At 32.6% G+C, this 14,909-nt stretch overlaps 2 protein-coding genes across 2 annotated transcripts in view; both read left to right on the top strand.

Moving 5' to 3' along the window:
- IPO11 (importin 11) overlaps positions 1–13,853 on the top strand; it is a 66,289-nt gene extending 52,436 nt beyond the window's left edge. The window contains exons 28-30 of the mRNA XM_070935864.1: positions 7,912–8,007; positions 8,353–8,437; positions 12,654–13,853. Of these exons, the coding sequence (XP_070791965.1) occupies positions 7,912–8,007; positions 8,353–8,437; positions 12,654–12,818 (346 nt within the window). The 3' untranslated portion in view covers positions 12,819–13,853. The remainder of the gene's footprint in view (positions 1–7,911; positions 8,008–8,352; positions 8,438–12,653) is intronic.
- On the top strand, positions 4,348–6,213 carry LRRC70 (leucine rich repeat containing 70). The gene has a single exon (XM_070935863.1). It carries the CDS (start codon positions 4,348–4,350, stop codon positions 6,184–6,186), a length of 1,839 nt encoding a protein of 612 aa, XP_070791964.1. The 3' UTR covers positions 6,187–6,213.
- Positions 13,854–14,909: the final 1,056 nt, after the last annotated feature.

Below are 14,909 nucleotides of genomic sequence, written 5' to 3'. Positions count from 1 at the left end.
AAATACATTTTTGCTCAAGATATTTTTCCCATCCTTTCAGATCAGAATGTTGTAGGGCTTAAGCAGCTACTGAGGAAGAGGCAAGACCAGTAAGAAAAGATTATTGTAAATAATAAATAAATAAAATTACAGTTTCATGACTAAGGATTAATAGATTTAGTATTTTTTCTGAGAAGGCCTTAGATTCAACTGGAGAAGACAGCTGCATTCCAGGGCTGGCAGGCAGAATAGTGGCATATGGGGAGCTATTTAAGAATTCTCTTCATATCCTCAGACTCTACAGATTGAATAGTAATAGAGATTTGGTCAGTTAAATCCACAGTTTAATTTACTGGATCTATATAAACAATGGCAATTGATACAAATAAGCAAATTGATCAGCCAAAAAAATAAGTCTAATAAATGTCTATTATTTTTTTTTAAATTTAGAAAATGTTTATGCTTTGAACTTAATTAACATCTCTGGGTGACTTAGAAAAATAGAGTAAAATAAAGCTTCTTAAAAAAACAAGAAAAATTTAAAAGAGTTAATATTAAGTATTAAATATTTTCTCATCTCCCTGATCTTAATGCATGCTTCTCGGTCTATTGTTGCTGCACTTTCTCCAAGGTCATTATGATGACTCCCTATAGTGAGATATCTAATATCCTAGAAGAGGGAAAGAACATTCAAAACTATCTTGGTATGATGCAGAACAGCACTGAAAATAACAAAATAAAAATTAATAGAGAAGTCACTTACTTAGGGAACAGAAATTAAATGTATGGATATAGAAGATGGAGGTGGGGATATGTGGTTGGTAATGACACTTGAGAAAAAATTCTCAGAATAGCAATTGATTGCAAACTGAATATGAGCCATCAGCATAATATGACTGCCAGAAAGGCAAATGAAGTTTTGGACTGCATCAACATAATAATTTACAAATCACAGGAAGTAATTGTTGGTCATGCCCCATTTCAATTACTATATCCAGTTTTGGAGGCCCTGCTACAAGAAGAATTCAGAGAAATTGGAACAGCCACAGAGATTATTCAAGGATGAATCCACAACAAGGATGATCAGCAGATTAGAAAATTATCATCAAAAAGAGAATGAATGATCTAGTTATGTTTAGCCTTTTAAAAAGTCAGCTGAGAGGAAATACAATAGCACTTTTCAAGAATTGAAAATTCCAGAATTGCTGTAATAATTAACTTAACCAATTTGGATTGCATTTTTTATTAGATTTGATCCTGGATCTAATGTCTCTCTATTGTCTAAGTACCGTATTTTTCACTCCATAAGAAAAAAAAAGACACACTTTTTTTGCCTCCAAAAGTGGTTGGAAATGTCTATTCGTCTTATGGAGAAAATATTGCATCACAGACTGGGCCACAATGGTTTGCTACACCTGGGGGGAGTGGGTTGGTGCGGCAGCAGTGACAGGCAGCAGTGGTGAACGGCAGCAGCAGCTCTGCAGTTGGATCAGCCTCCCAGAATACCACCAATCAATTTTGTAGCAAAACTACAAAAAAAAGATTTAAAGAAGTGAAAACTCATCTCGCTGTAATTCCTGGGGGTTTTACCAGCCAGTTGCTACTCTTGACGTTTCCATCAACAAACCATTTAAAGTCTTTATGCAAGAAGGGGTTTCCAGAAAAGTAGAAGACTGCTTGAACCTTAATGACAGTGATGATGGTTTTTAATACTGCTGTTCACTTTACATGGCTGATATATTATTCTGCTATATTTTATTAAATATATTAGTACACCATTTGATTGAGAATATTTTTTTTTCTTGTTTTCCTCCTCTAAACCTAGGTGCATCTTATGGTCAGGTGTGTCTTATAGTGCGAAAAATATGGCACATCCCTAACCAGAACGTTTATGTTTCCTGAATCCTAAAATCCTATTCCTGGAATTCCTATTTTGCCCATATTTAGCTTTAGATTGTTCTTCCACATCTAGTACCGTTTCCAATTCTTTACTGCTTGGACCATTTAGAAATACTGAATTTACCCAACTCCAAATTACAGGAAAGGATTCTGATCAACATATTGGTAACATGTTTCTGATCTGTGAATGAGCCTTCATATAGATACAAAATAACACAAAGAAAAGGGAAGAAAAGCCTTGCTAGACTCCTTGGGAAAACTCCTAGGAGGTTTAGATGATGTGTCTCAATACCTTTAATAATGGTGGAAAAGTGGAGTGGAAATATTTTAAAGTGGTTCCTACTAACCAAATCTTCTGATAAAACAACATGGTAAATTATATTAAACATGGTAGATAGTTAGACCATTAAGATACCATGGTCAACAGTATCATACATACAGGAATATCAGGAAGATTTTATTTCTCTTGTCTTTCTCTTGGTAATAAGCATCTGTTAGAACAGCCACAGCCATTTTTGTTCTATATCCAGATGGAAAAAGCATCAAGAGCATTTGGAAAGGCAACCATTATGTTCAGTTTCAATGAAAATGAGTTATTGGCATCGGGCATTTGTTAAAATTGTCTAACCAAAGATGATTTCTTAAGCAAGCACCTCCTTTCAGAAGATGGAACTCTTTATATATAGAATAATTCATTGAGTGATAATTGACTGGATCAGGCCAATTAGAGGACCTTTTTTGTCTTATTGTAGCACAACACTTCCTCTTCAAAAAGAACTTTGAGAAATCAAATGTCTTATCTACTCAGCAACATTTGTTAGGACTACTTCATATTCAAAAACAGCACCAGTCTGAGATCAGTACAACTAATGTTGTAGAACTTTAAGCAATTAACTTCTGAAGTTATTTGGTTCTTTTGCTCCGGAGGAAACGCATTAGAGGCAGCTTTGATAGTTTTCCTTTATAGTTACGTTGGCATGCTTTTCTTAGTGGAAAATTCTGCCTCCTTCTGAAGCAATATAATTCTTTTCTGGATGCCTTGGGAATGCTTTTTGCTGTGTCCCCATAAAGTGAACACTTACTTATTTTTACTTCATTCTCCCTTGCTGTGAAAAAACAAATGCAGCAAGTAAAGTATAAGGAAAAATGGAAAACCTCTATGGTTTATAATGCTGTCATATTGGCTAAATAGAAGGTGTGCTGCCTGGCTCAAGGGAAGAAAAAGCAAAAACAGACTTTTACAAAAAAAATCTGGTGGCAGTGAAGCAAAGACAAGGGTATGTGGCCACAGATTAGCAATTGATTCTTTTATAACTATAATTTTTGCTATCTATGACCATTTCTTCTATGTGCATTCACACATTCTGCATGGACCATAATATTTGTTTTAGTAGTAGTTTGATTTGGGGGAGGGGAGGCTTTCTAAGTTTTAATACAGTAAAACATTTCTTTCTCTGCTTAATAAGCAATTGCTTTCACCATTTGCAAACACCTCACATATTTAATTGCTGTTATATTTAGATTTGCTTCAACCTATTCAGTAGTTGGAGAAGAAAAATATATCAAGTTTAGTTTTAAGTTAGAGATTTTTTTTTTCCATCTGCATTTCAGAACTGTAGATAAAATGACTTCCTGTCTCTCAGTTTCCTGTATCCATGGTAACTTGATTTCAGCCAGTCATTGTAGAGGAGCCGATGGGAAGAGTAGTATTTCCTGTAGGAACAATTGCAGGACTGGTAGGCAAAGAGAGAAATTTAAACAGAAGGAAAACATTTAACTGACAAAATGAGCTTCATATTCTGGGTGAGAATTCTAATATATTTTAAACATAGAATAATAGAAATGTTAATATAAGTTATGTGCAGCTATGAAGGATGAGTCATTAAAGGTTGAAGAATAATAATATAATATAAAACATAACTTATCTGACAATTTTGTAACAGAACTTTTACATTGTGTTTAAATAATGCAAGCATTTAATTTTATCATTAACAATCTTCAAATATGGTAAATGTAAATTTAATTTAAACTATAAATGATGCAATAAAATATAATAAAGGTAGTCCTTGATTTACAACAGTTTGTTTAGTGACTGTTCAAGTTAAAATGGCACTAAAAAAAGTGATGGCAGTGTGCCAGGGTCATGTGATCACCTTTTGTCAATGAGGAAGCTAGATTCCCTTAACAATCAAGTTACTACCTGAACAACTACAGTAATTCACATAACAAATGTGGCAAGAAAGGTCATAAAATGGGGCAAAACTCACCTAACAAATGGCTCACTTAGCAACAGAAATGTTGGTCTCAATTGTAGTCGTAAATTGAGGACTACCTGTAAAGCACTTCTAAATAATTGTACAAGTAATACTGATAAAAATAATGAGCTATGAGAATTTTGAATAAGCATTTTTTAAACTTTTTTTCCTGATAGCGCAGTCAAAGGTGACTTGGAGAGTCAAAGCCTGAGATATGTATCAACTGCATCACTTTGAGTCATTTCGGCATATTTTTAATTGTCTTCTGCTGATGATGATCCTAAAGGATATATTTTGTTGTCCATCAGTTTGCCAGCAGTGTATAGGCAGACAAGTTGACTGTCGTAATTCAAGTCTTTCTTTTATTCCAAACAATTTTTCACAGAATACTTTATTTCTGTACTTAAGTGGCAACAATATATCACACATAAATCCCAATGCACTGATAAGCCTCCAGCAGCTTGTTGTACTACACTTGGACAATTCTGGCATTGTATACGTATATCCAAATATATTTGCTGAATTGAAAAAATTATGGTACCTACAGCTGAATAATAATCATATAAAATATTTGTATCCTGGAACATTTGAAGGACTTTCAAATCTTCATTCTTTATATCTTCAGAATAATGAAATTGACTTTGTTTCCCAAGGATTATTTTGTAATCTCACTTCCGTTCATTATCTAATGCTGCAAAACAATCAACTCAGAATCCTTGGTAGCCGCATTTTCTTTGGCATGATTAATCTTCGAATTCTGAACTTAGCAAACAATAAGATTTCACAAATATCAGACGGAGCATTCCAGCACCTTTATAATCTTACAGTCTTGCACCTCGAAGGAAATAATTTAACATGCGTGCCATCCACAGCATTTCTACTACTGAGGAAACTTCAAAAACTTTCATTGTCACGAAACCCTGTTGGGTCAATTCCTCCTTTTGCATTTAAAGGACTTAGCAAGCTTGAATATCTATTTTTAAAAAGTGCAAAAATAAACACTATTAATCCAAATGGATTTTCAGGGCTAGTCAATCTTAAAAAGCTAGTTTTGAGTAATAATAATTTAGTAAACATCAATTCCCATACTTTTTCATTGTTGGATCATTTGAAGTTTTTGCATCTTGACAGAAACAAAATAATTGATATTTCAGGTAATAGTTTTGAAGGAATAGGATCGTCTTTGAAAATACTTGATCTATCTTTCAATAATCTTACATTTTTACAGCCTATAGTATTCAAGCCTTTGATTTCTTTAACTCGCTTACTGGCAAATTACAATCCTTGGGATTGTAGCTGCAAATTATATAGATTGATGAATTGGCTAGCTGCTACTTCTATCTCCGTGAAACTCCTTTGCCAAAGTCCTTCCAGTCTGCATGGAAGATATATGAATTATGCTAGCTTGCATTTGTTCAAAAATTGTTTCAACAATACAAGCCTTGAAATTTTCAAGAACAGTAAATCTGCAGGAATCCAGCAGAGCTTTACTACTTCATTACTGGCACAGAATATGTACCTCACAAGGAATACAGTTAAAGAACAGTTGAACTTTAATGCAAATGCAGTTACATCATTGGTAAGAGCATCTTATACATCTGCTTATCAAAATCTCAATGAAGAAAATTCTAGTAGAAAGTCAAAACAAGAACAAATAGCAACAGAGAAGATACCTGCTAATTTGACGATGAAAGAAAATAAAGTACTATCTCCGGAAGCTGTTTCTGTATCATTTAAAACACCACTAATTTGTTCACAGCAGGTAGAGAAACTAAAGCAGGCTTTTGACATTTTATTAACCTTTTTCATTTTGGCCTGTGCTATGATCTTCTTTTTGTTCTACAAAATCATTAAATTGAAACTGAAATACAATATGCAAAAGAACTCTGACAATGCAATAGAATATTATGGCTTTTATCAGGCTGGTAGTTACAATGTTACCATATCTCAGAACCCCCTGGGAAGTTCTGAATTGGATCCTGTTGAACTTTCTAAATCAACGGCCCTTGAAAACCAAGCACAGGTTATCTTATTTGAACATTCAGCACTGTAATACATTCATCACAATTTTTATTTTCATGTGTATAGAAGGCAACAGTAGATGACTTTTGTAAATGCAAATTTAACTACTGATGTTAGGCTGGAAGGTTGAAATGCAGCTAATATTTTTTCAACCTTTACATTTTGTTCTTTTAATATCTGCATTTTATTGATTGTAACTATATTTTATCTATAATTACTCAATTTTAATTGATCTCTGTAGCAATTATTAATTATTAATGTTATTTTCTGTTTAGCATTCTGCATAAATTTGATATTAGATGTTATGTTAAAAATAACAGGTTTTTTTAACTGTTCATTACTATTGATAAATTCCTAGAAATAATTTCTGTTGTTTCATGTTACCAGCTATTTTGAACATCATCATAAAGCTCTGCAATATTTGTTGGATAAGACAGCTTTTATTATGAAATTATTGCGTAAAAAATTACATTACCTGGAATAATAAAACAGTATTTACAAGAATTTTTATTTATTCTGGTTTCAATCCTCATTTCCCTCTGATAGAAGTCCCAATAGAAGCACTTTGCATATTGGAGATTTTTGGTTGTTTTTTTTAAATAGACATAGCACTTCTGCTAGAAAAGGCAGCAGCAGATTTTATCAACTTCCTCCCATATAATTTTTGTTGCCCTTTGAAAAATTTGGTGGAGGTTATGTGGGCTCCTTGGTGCTCTCTGAGCTTGGTTGTTTTCTTGCAGACATTTTATTACTCAATTAAGTAACAACTTCAGTTCTGAAAGGGAAGTTTGTTATCTGTTTGTATACAAGTGACTTGCCCTATCAGTGTGGTGTAGGAGCGTACAGTAGTGTATGGTATCAAAACTGTAGAAAGCAGGAGGAATAAGAGAAAAGAGATTTAGTTTGAATTTCAGTTTCTTTCAAAGCATATGCTTCTTCAATTCAAGAAAAAAATCTAGATGATGTACATGGGGTAATTATAATGTTCCAGGAACTCTACTTTAAAAAAAAATACAGCAATGTGTATACATCTACTAATGGTGCAAAGCAAGCATCGTTTTTATATACTAGAGTGCCTTATGGCCCTACATAATTCTAGTTATGAATTTTTAGAAAATAAAAATGATCCATGTTGCATTTCATTGATTTAAAAGTGTGCTCCTATTATTCCAACAAGAAAAAAATTAAGGTAAATTGGAGAGGTAAAGAATATCCAGGATTCATAGATGGTGAATAACTGCCTAATTCTGGTAAATGTCTGTTTCTGAGTTACACTGATTTGAATTTTAATATTCCTGAGTATTGTCAAGTTCTGCTGTCAAAATGGAATATATATTTGAGACTTGGGAAGTCCTTAGCTTTATGGATTACGTAGGAAAGAGTTGAGCAGGGACCCATCTCGCTGGTTAAACAAAAAACATGTTATTAAACATACATATGCCAATGTGACTGGATTGTCAAGATAGATTGTACTACACTTGTGTAACAAGGAAATAATTGCAGCCTAACTTTGTCTATTTAACTAGCATGTGCGCTCGCTCTATCTCTGAATTGCAACTGTTTTCCATGTAGAAACTATATAATACTGGTTGTTACACAATATTCTGAAACCAGGATATTCTTAGTTTTGGGATAAACGTGAGTGATCAGCTAAGCATTAAACAAAGAAAAGAAAACTGAAAAGATTTAGTAAACGTAATGCTTAACCTATTTTCTATTTAACTAAACAATTAAATAATTTCCATGTCTTTTCTAGTATTGTCCAAGATAAATTTTGTGGTATCATAAATATTTCAGTTGAAGGGTTGCATGATGTTATGACTGAAGATATAGAAACAAGAACATTCAAAGAGTAAGTAGAACTTTACTTTGCATGTGCATACTGCAGTGAAGCTACCAGATAAATAACTCATTTTAGCCTAGTTTGTCACTAGAGGGAGTAGATGCATTTTGATATTCTTATATGGAAATATTACAAATGTGATTATATATTACTGTTAGATTGGCTCATAAAGATAGATAATACTTTAAATGCATTTTCAAGATTTTCATTTCAAGTTTTTATTGTTCATTTTGCACAATACTCTTCATGCATACTTCTGTAGAAGTCTTTAGCTTTGAACAACATACATTTATACAATTCCTTAAAATCCTTCTTAGGATGATTGGAAGTCTAATATATTTGCATTTTTTTTAGTTGCATGCTGATGTCTAGTTTTGAAGAACCAAAAGTGATAGAAGAAGAAGAGCCACCCACAGAACAGGACAAAAGAAAAAAGATGGTATAGTCAAATTCTTAATTATATTTATTAACCTTCAGCAATTTGTAAGCTAATTTTTTCTTCCTCCTAGAGGTATAATTATTCTCAGAGGAACTTATGATAAAACATTGAAACCCCCCCCCCCCCAGACATTGAATGTTTGAGATGGGGGAGATATTAAAGGAGACAAAATAATAATTGCACATCAAGAATCAATAAGAAAAATAATAATCCAGAGAAAAATAATCTATGGTTCAAAATTCAAAATTAAGTCAGTTTTATTTCTGGCTTGCTATTGGCTTGAGAACTGAGAGAAGTGACTGACCCAAGATCACTCACTTGGTCTTGTGGCTAATATGAGATTAGAACTCAGGGTCTTCTGGTTTCTAGTCTGTCTGTTAATCGCTACACTAAATTGACTCTTACATCTGTAGTTGTGTTCTGATAAAAGAGTTATAAGAAAATAAAAATAGGAAAATTCTATCCATCCCCAACCAGAAGCATATCTAAATAGACCAATATGCTGTTTCTGGTTCATCTCATTTTGACAATTCAGATGAAAAACAACTTTATGCTATCATTTCATCTGAGAATGCTGGCTACTTAGTACTTTTTGGTACTAATATAAAGAGATGTGCAAAATATTCCAAAGTTGAAGCTTTCCAGTACAAAAAGTCCCCTTTCATTCTGACCACAGAAAGTGTATACAGAGGAATAATCATCAATTAGAATCCATTGACTTAAGGCTAAGCAATTTGGTGATTTCCAGATGTTTTGGACTGTTTCTGCCATGTCCCTGATTTACGAGTCTTAGCCAGTGTCAAGAAAAGTCATCTGAATCACCTGTGGAACACCATTTTACCTTAATTCTGAGATGCCCTGTTGCTTTCTACTTATGTCTCCATGACAAAAAATCTCTCCATGTGAAGCCCATAAGGAAGGTTTTTTTCCCCCTAATTATTCAAAATGCTACTTAAAGCATTCTTCATAGGACCTTATAAAAATCTGTGATAATACAATACTTGCCTCCAGGCTTACAGTCTAAAAATCATTAGACAGCAAAACGTGTAATGGTAAAGGCAAGATAAAAGCAAGCTCAGCACAGATACTGAGAATTCAATAATAACCAGCTGGGTTGGAAGCAGCTCAATAGATTAATGAAGAGGTGGTTGCTGGGTGCCAGTTGAGAGAGGGCCAAGATAGTTCTTGCAGAGACAATGGTATTATTTTCTTCTCAGTTTACAAATTATATAAACTCAGGTATCCAATGTACTTCTTTCTTAGCAATGAGTATTTTAGCTAAATCAAATCTTTAATTTGGGACATTTTATATCTACCAATTTTTTTTAAAAAAAAATCTATATTTTTAGCTTCTAATGAAATATTAGATATTCTGTAAAAAGTGATGGCTATCTAGAAATATTTTAGAGAAGCTGATAATTACAAAATAGCTGACAGTGAATAAATTAAAATGACAGAAAAAGTGGCTTCTTATTGTTGCCTAAGGAGATTTGATGCTATTAATAATTTGACAGTTAAACTGTACATAATGTGTTATCCCTTTATATGTCTTTGTTCAAATAACAATACTATGGTAGGCATACAGCACCGAATTGTTAAAGTAATTTGCAGGGAGAAAAGTGGAGAATTTAGCAAGCTGTACAGTAATTCTTCAATGCTCTTCAAGATCATATTATCACAGAGTTCACTCTTACACCATACTAGTATAAATGCAAGACATTAACAATATCCATTGACAGCAAGATGAACATAATTCAGTTTTTTTCATCCATAAAGGTTCATAGAAGAAAAGTTCAAAGACTGCTTACTATTTCAACATGCCAATACTAATTTGAGAATGTGAGAGTATAAACCAATATATCTGAAGGCACTGATTTAAATGGGAATGTAGAGTGAGGTAAAAAGCCCGAAATTAAAAAATATTCTTTGAATAGGAAAGTTCCAATATATGAAATTAAAAGCAACTCTACTTTTCTCCTAAGGATTATTCTTATGATACAATTTTACATTATATAGCTTCATTTAAATATATATTACTCTTCTGATTGGCAATATAGTGATTTCACTTCTGTATTACTCAGAAGTCTCAGAAGTACTTTTAGTCTCAGACAAATATAGAATACTGTTTGCTGCATTAATACAATTTGGTTTTCAATCCTGCTGTAAATCTTGAGACTAGACACTAGATTTAAGTAATTCTGAATCACTGTTAATATCCAAACTGGTATATATGAACTTTTTGACCTGAACTTTAATTTAAGGGTGTTTGTTTGTTTTGGTGCCTTCAAGACAGTGTTAATTCCTAGTGACGACTTGAACAAGTCCTGCAACTTTCTTGTAAAATTTCAGAGGTGGTTTGCCATTGTCTCCTTCCTAGGCCTTAAAGACTGGCTTTGTGCCTAAGGCCAGATTAGAAATTGTGGCCTCCTGGTTTCTAGCCTGAATTCTACCAGTCTTACCAAAAGGATTAGGAAAGAAACATGACCAGACAAGCTAATTATACCTTATTGTAAGGCCACATTAAGATCTTGCATGTGTGAAAGTCCCTCTTTCTGTTTTACATCCTGAGAAATTAGAAAGGGTCTCTTCTAAGCTTCTTGCCCCTATTTAACTGTGGACTATGTTGGCTTTTACCCAAACATTCTCTAGGCAGTCTGTGTCCCAAGTCATTCCCACATACCATTACACAGTGCCTTAACCACTTGAGACTGCAAATTCTTTTTTTATTCTATTGGAATTATTTTGTGTTACTGTGCCAATACTAAATTTAGGGAATGGAAATGGAGGAGGGGTGTCTTTGCAAAGAAGGCTTTTCTTTCACTATTTTAAGCTGAGGAATGGAAATATATAATACACAGGTAGTCCTTGACTTACGACCAGTTACTTAGCAGTTGTTCAACATTACAGTGGATTTCCCTTGGGAAATCCAGATTCCGAAGTTCCAGTGAGTGGACCCTCCTGGCTGCATATTGGGAGCTCAGCAGCTGGTCCACATTTATGTCATGTAACCACATTTTATAACATTTTGCCAAAAAAGTTGTAAAATCAGACTAACTGATCTGTTTTATGACCATCACAAATTACAACTGTAATGGACAGGCTAAGGTGAGGACTACGTGTACTTAGTCTCTTTATAGAGATTCTTTTTGTAGGTGTAAATTGCTGCTTTCATTTTTTTTTAATATCATCTTGAGCTATAATTTTATTTGATTTATTATATACTTTTGTTAAAATACAACTTTAAAACTCAACATTAGGGCTTACAATATTATTATCAGGGACTATTTTTAATTCACTTTCAATTCTTTGTTCATGCTGCAAATTTCACCATAAATTTCTCAGGAAAAATTTGCAGTAGTATATGGGGGTAAGGTATTGCCTGGTTTTGTTTTTTGCTTTTGGTTAAAGATGACTTTCTGATAACTGTGGAGCAGTATGTTTTTGTTCATTTCTCGTAGAAAATTGGATACATAGCTGAGGTCTTGAAGTTATTAGCAAATAAGTTGCCTACTTATATGTTGTCAAAAAAGAGTAATTACATAGAGGGAGGCACTGTTTTGCTGAAAATTATATTTATGAAGTTCCAAATTTAGAAATATGAGTTAAATTGGCATTCATCATATCACTATAGAGAAGGATGATAATCTGCATATGAAAATTTTCAGTTTGCTATCTAGATATACTTGTTCATGGGCTAAATAAAAATGCCATTTTCCTCCCTTACAGTTTTCTTGTGTTTTTAAAACAGATTAAGCATGGATAACTCTTTGAGGACTGCTACCTTAAAGGGCACAAGATTTCTATAACTTATTCTTTTAATAGCATTACTAAGAAGGAATTTTCTGTAAAATATATAGTATCATAAAGCTTACAGATAATGTTATATTTATCTTTTGTATGTGAGTAAAACATCTCAAATGTTTTATCGGTCTGTTGGGCTGTTAACATCTGTCTTGAATAACTAGACAAAAACACAGATATGAAGTTCACAGTACATAATTATGTTATACAATAGGCACAGAATCTAAGTGTATTCATTTCAATTGATGAAGTAGCAGAAATTTTCTTTTCAAGGATTCAACTGGTAGACTATGTTTTCAGTGTAAGCAGTACAGGAAACAAAAGCCTTTTTCACTGCCATTAAGATTATAAGACTGATTATTACAGGTTTGTCTTTTTTCTTAAATTATATATTTTTCTTATCTTTATCCTGCAGCTTGCACTAAAGGATCCAGTACACTCTGTGTCACTGCAGCAATTTGTATACGAGAAACTAAAAGCACAGCAGGAATTGCTGGGAGAACAAAGCTTTCAAGCTCTTATGGAAACTGTAGATACAGAAATAGTTGCTCAACTACAAGACTTCTTACAAGGATTCTGAATAAATGGAGACAAAATCTGTATCTTCAACATAGAGGCAAACTGAGCAGCTTTCCATCTCATTACAAAATTAGCTTAAATAGAGTGTTTCTGTTGGAAATTAAGAGATGGCTCAGCTTTTTTTAATTGAAATCCAATTGAGGTAATACATACTATTTCTGATAGTTTTATTGTCTTTTTCCTACATACCATAACCTATAATTGAAAATCTTGCAAAAGTGGATTCTGTAAAAATAGGTTTTTTAATTTACCATTAGTGGAATGATGACAATTTTGAACTCAGAATCATGAATTCTTCTCAATAATAATATCTACACATATTTTTCTGTAAGAATATTAGCTTGCTTCGGTTGCCTTATACTATTGCTATTAAAGCTGCAATAAAATGTTAGATTTTAAATTAAATTTTGCAGTAGGAAAGGATGTCAAACATACATATGCTCCACCAAGCAATTCAGCTGTATAAATAGTGGAAAGTATTACTGTGATTTCCTCTATGGGGAGTTGAATACTAGTCTTTTGCATGAAAAGGAGTAATGAAGTTATTCTGCTGTTTTAAAATTATTTTGTTGAACCATTTACAAGAAATTAATTTGGTTTGATTTGATTTTAGATCCAAGAATTGTTTTGATCAATGCTTTTTTCCTTTGATAACCCAATTGATCTCTGATCTCTTTGCAGGATGAATTTACAATATGATTTGAATAGAATTTTTATTGTATAAAGATGTTCTCTTCATAGGGTTAAGAATAGTGAACCTGTACTATTTTTATGTCTTTCTGAATTATTGTAGGATAATGCATAAGGCTAAAATATTAAAATTTTCAGAAGAGAACATAAAGGTCAGGGAGGCGGGTTGAAAAAGATTTTGAGTTGAAATATTGTAAAAAATAAAATAAAAATGAATAAAATATGTAACGTCTCTCTACATATGTTCCCTTCCCAATTTCACATTTTTCTCTCATGTCTCCTATTTTAAGGAGAGGCACGTCTTTAAATTTTTAGGCAAGGCTTCTTATGCCTGTCTAAGTTTTGTTGTAGGGACTTTTTAAAAGTACATTTGACAAAAAACTAACAAGATTGTATAATACAACTATCATATGACAACTATAAGTAATTTAAGATTACTTATTGAAGAAGATATGTAAACTGTAGATTATTAAGTACGGTATACTAGAAAATAATTTCTAGCATTTTTAAAATATAAAAATAAACATTTCAATTAAATTTTCCAGAAACAAATATCTTCTGATTCATTCTGTGTTCTTCTCTAAACATATAAAGGCATATCAGAATCAATGCTTCATTTAATATACTTGGTGCAGAATAAATAATGCATATTTAAATAGTAAAATTATCATATGGTATTCTGTGTTAAAAATCCCATCCTCTTGGATATGTCTCTAGTATGAAATATTGCACAGTGTGAAATAACTTCAGGATTAAGACCATAATGATGTAATGTATTCAAAATTGATAAAATCCAAAATATTGGTAATATTTGGTATCAGAACTCAGTATTATGGCTACAATAATCTTTGTATCTTCTGTACAGACCTAAGTATTACTCAATACATGGACTGGATATTTTTTTTTAAAAGGATGTCTGAGTTTATCATGACATTATTGTTCTTTTTTCTAAAGCATATCAACGTGGCTCATTTTCTAAGTGTTGATTGGGTTGCTCTTTTGTGTTAACTGAATGGCTTCCCTTCTTTATATTCAGATACTGCATATATTGCTAATGTTCAAAGCAGTGCTATCCAGTCTCATCCCAGATTTGATGCTGTGCTAAAAATTGACTGGATTGTATTATCCAATACACAAGCAGGGAGCTATAGATAATCTTTCTGATATCTATCAAAAAAGGTCACCTCCTTTTTTGTTATCTTGAAGTGAACCCATGAAGAAGATTTTTTAAGTGGCGGTCAATGTAGTTACACATTCAATTTCCTTTTCCTTTTTCTTTCTTTTAACTAGGGATGTTCGCTGCATGATTTTCAGAAGCTGAAGAACATATTTCAATCATACATATTAAAAATGCAAATACACTTTCAACAAAAAAAAAAAAAGCTAAAATAATTCTACTTTA

The sequence above is a fragment of the Pituophis catenifer genome, unplaced genomic scaffold (genome assembly GCF_029215685.1).
Source record: "Pituophis catenifer annectens isolate HBS135680 unplaced genomic scaffold, rPitCat1.0.hap2 SCAF_2, whole genome shotgun sequence".
Classification (NCBI taxonomy): Eukaryota; Metazoa; Chordata; class Lepidosauria; order Squamata; family Colubridae; genus Pituophis; species Pituophis catenifer.
The sequence above is the reverse complement of the archived record's forward strand: the minus strand, read 5'-3'. Positions and strand labels throughout refer to the sequence as shown.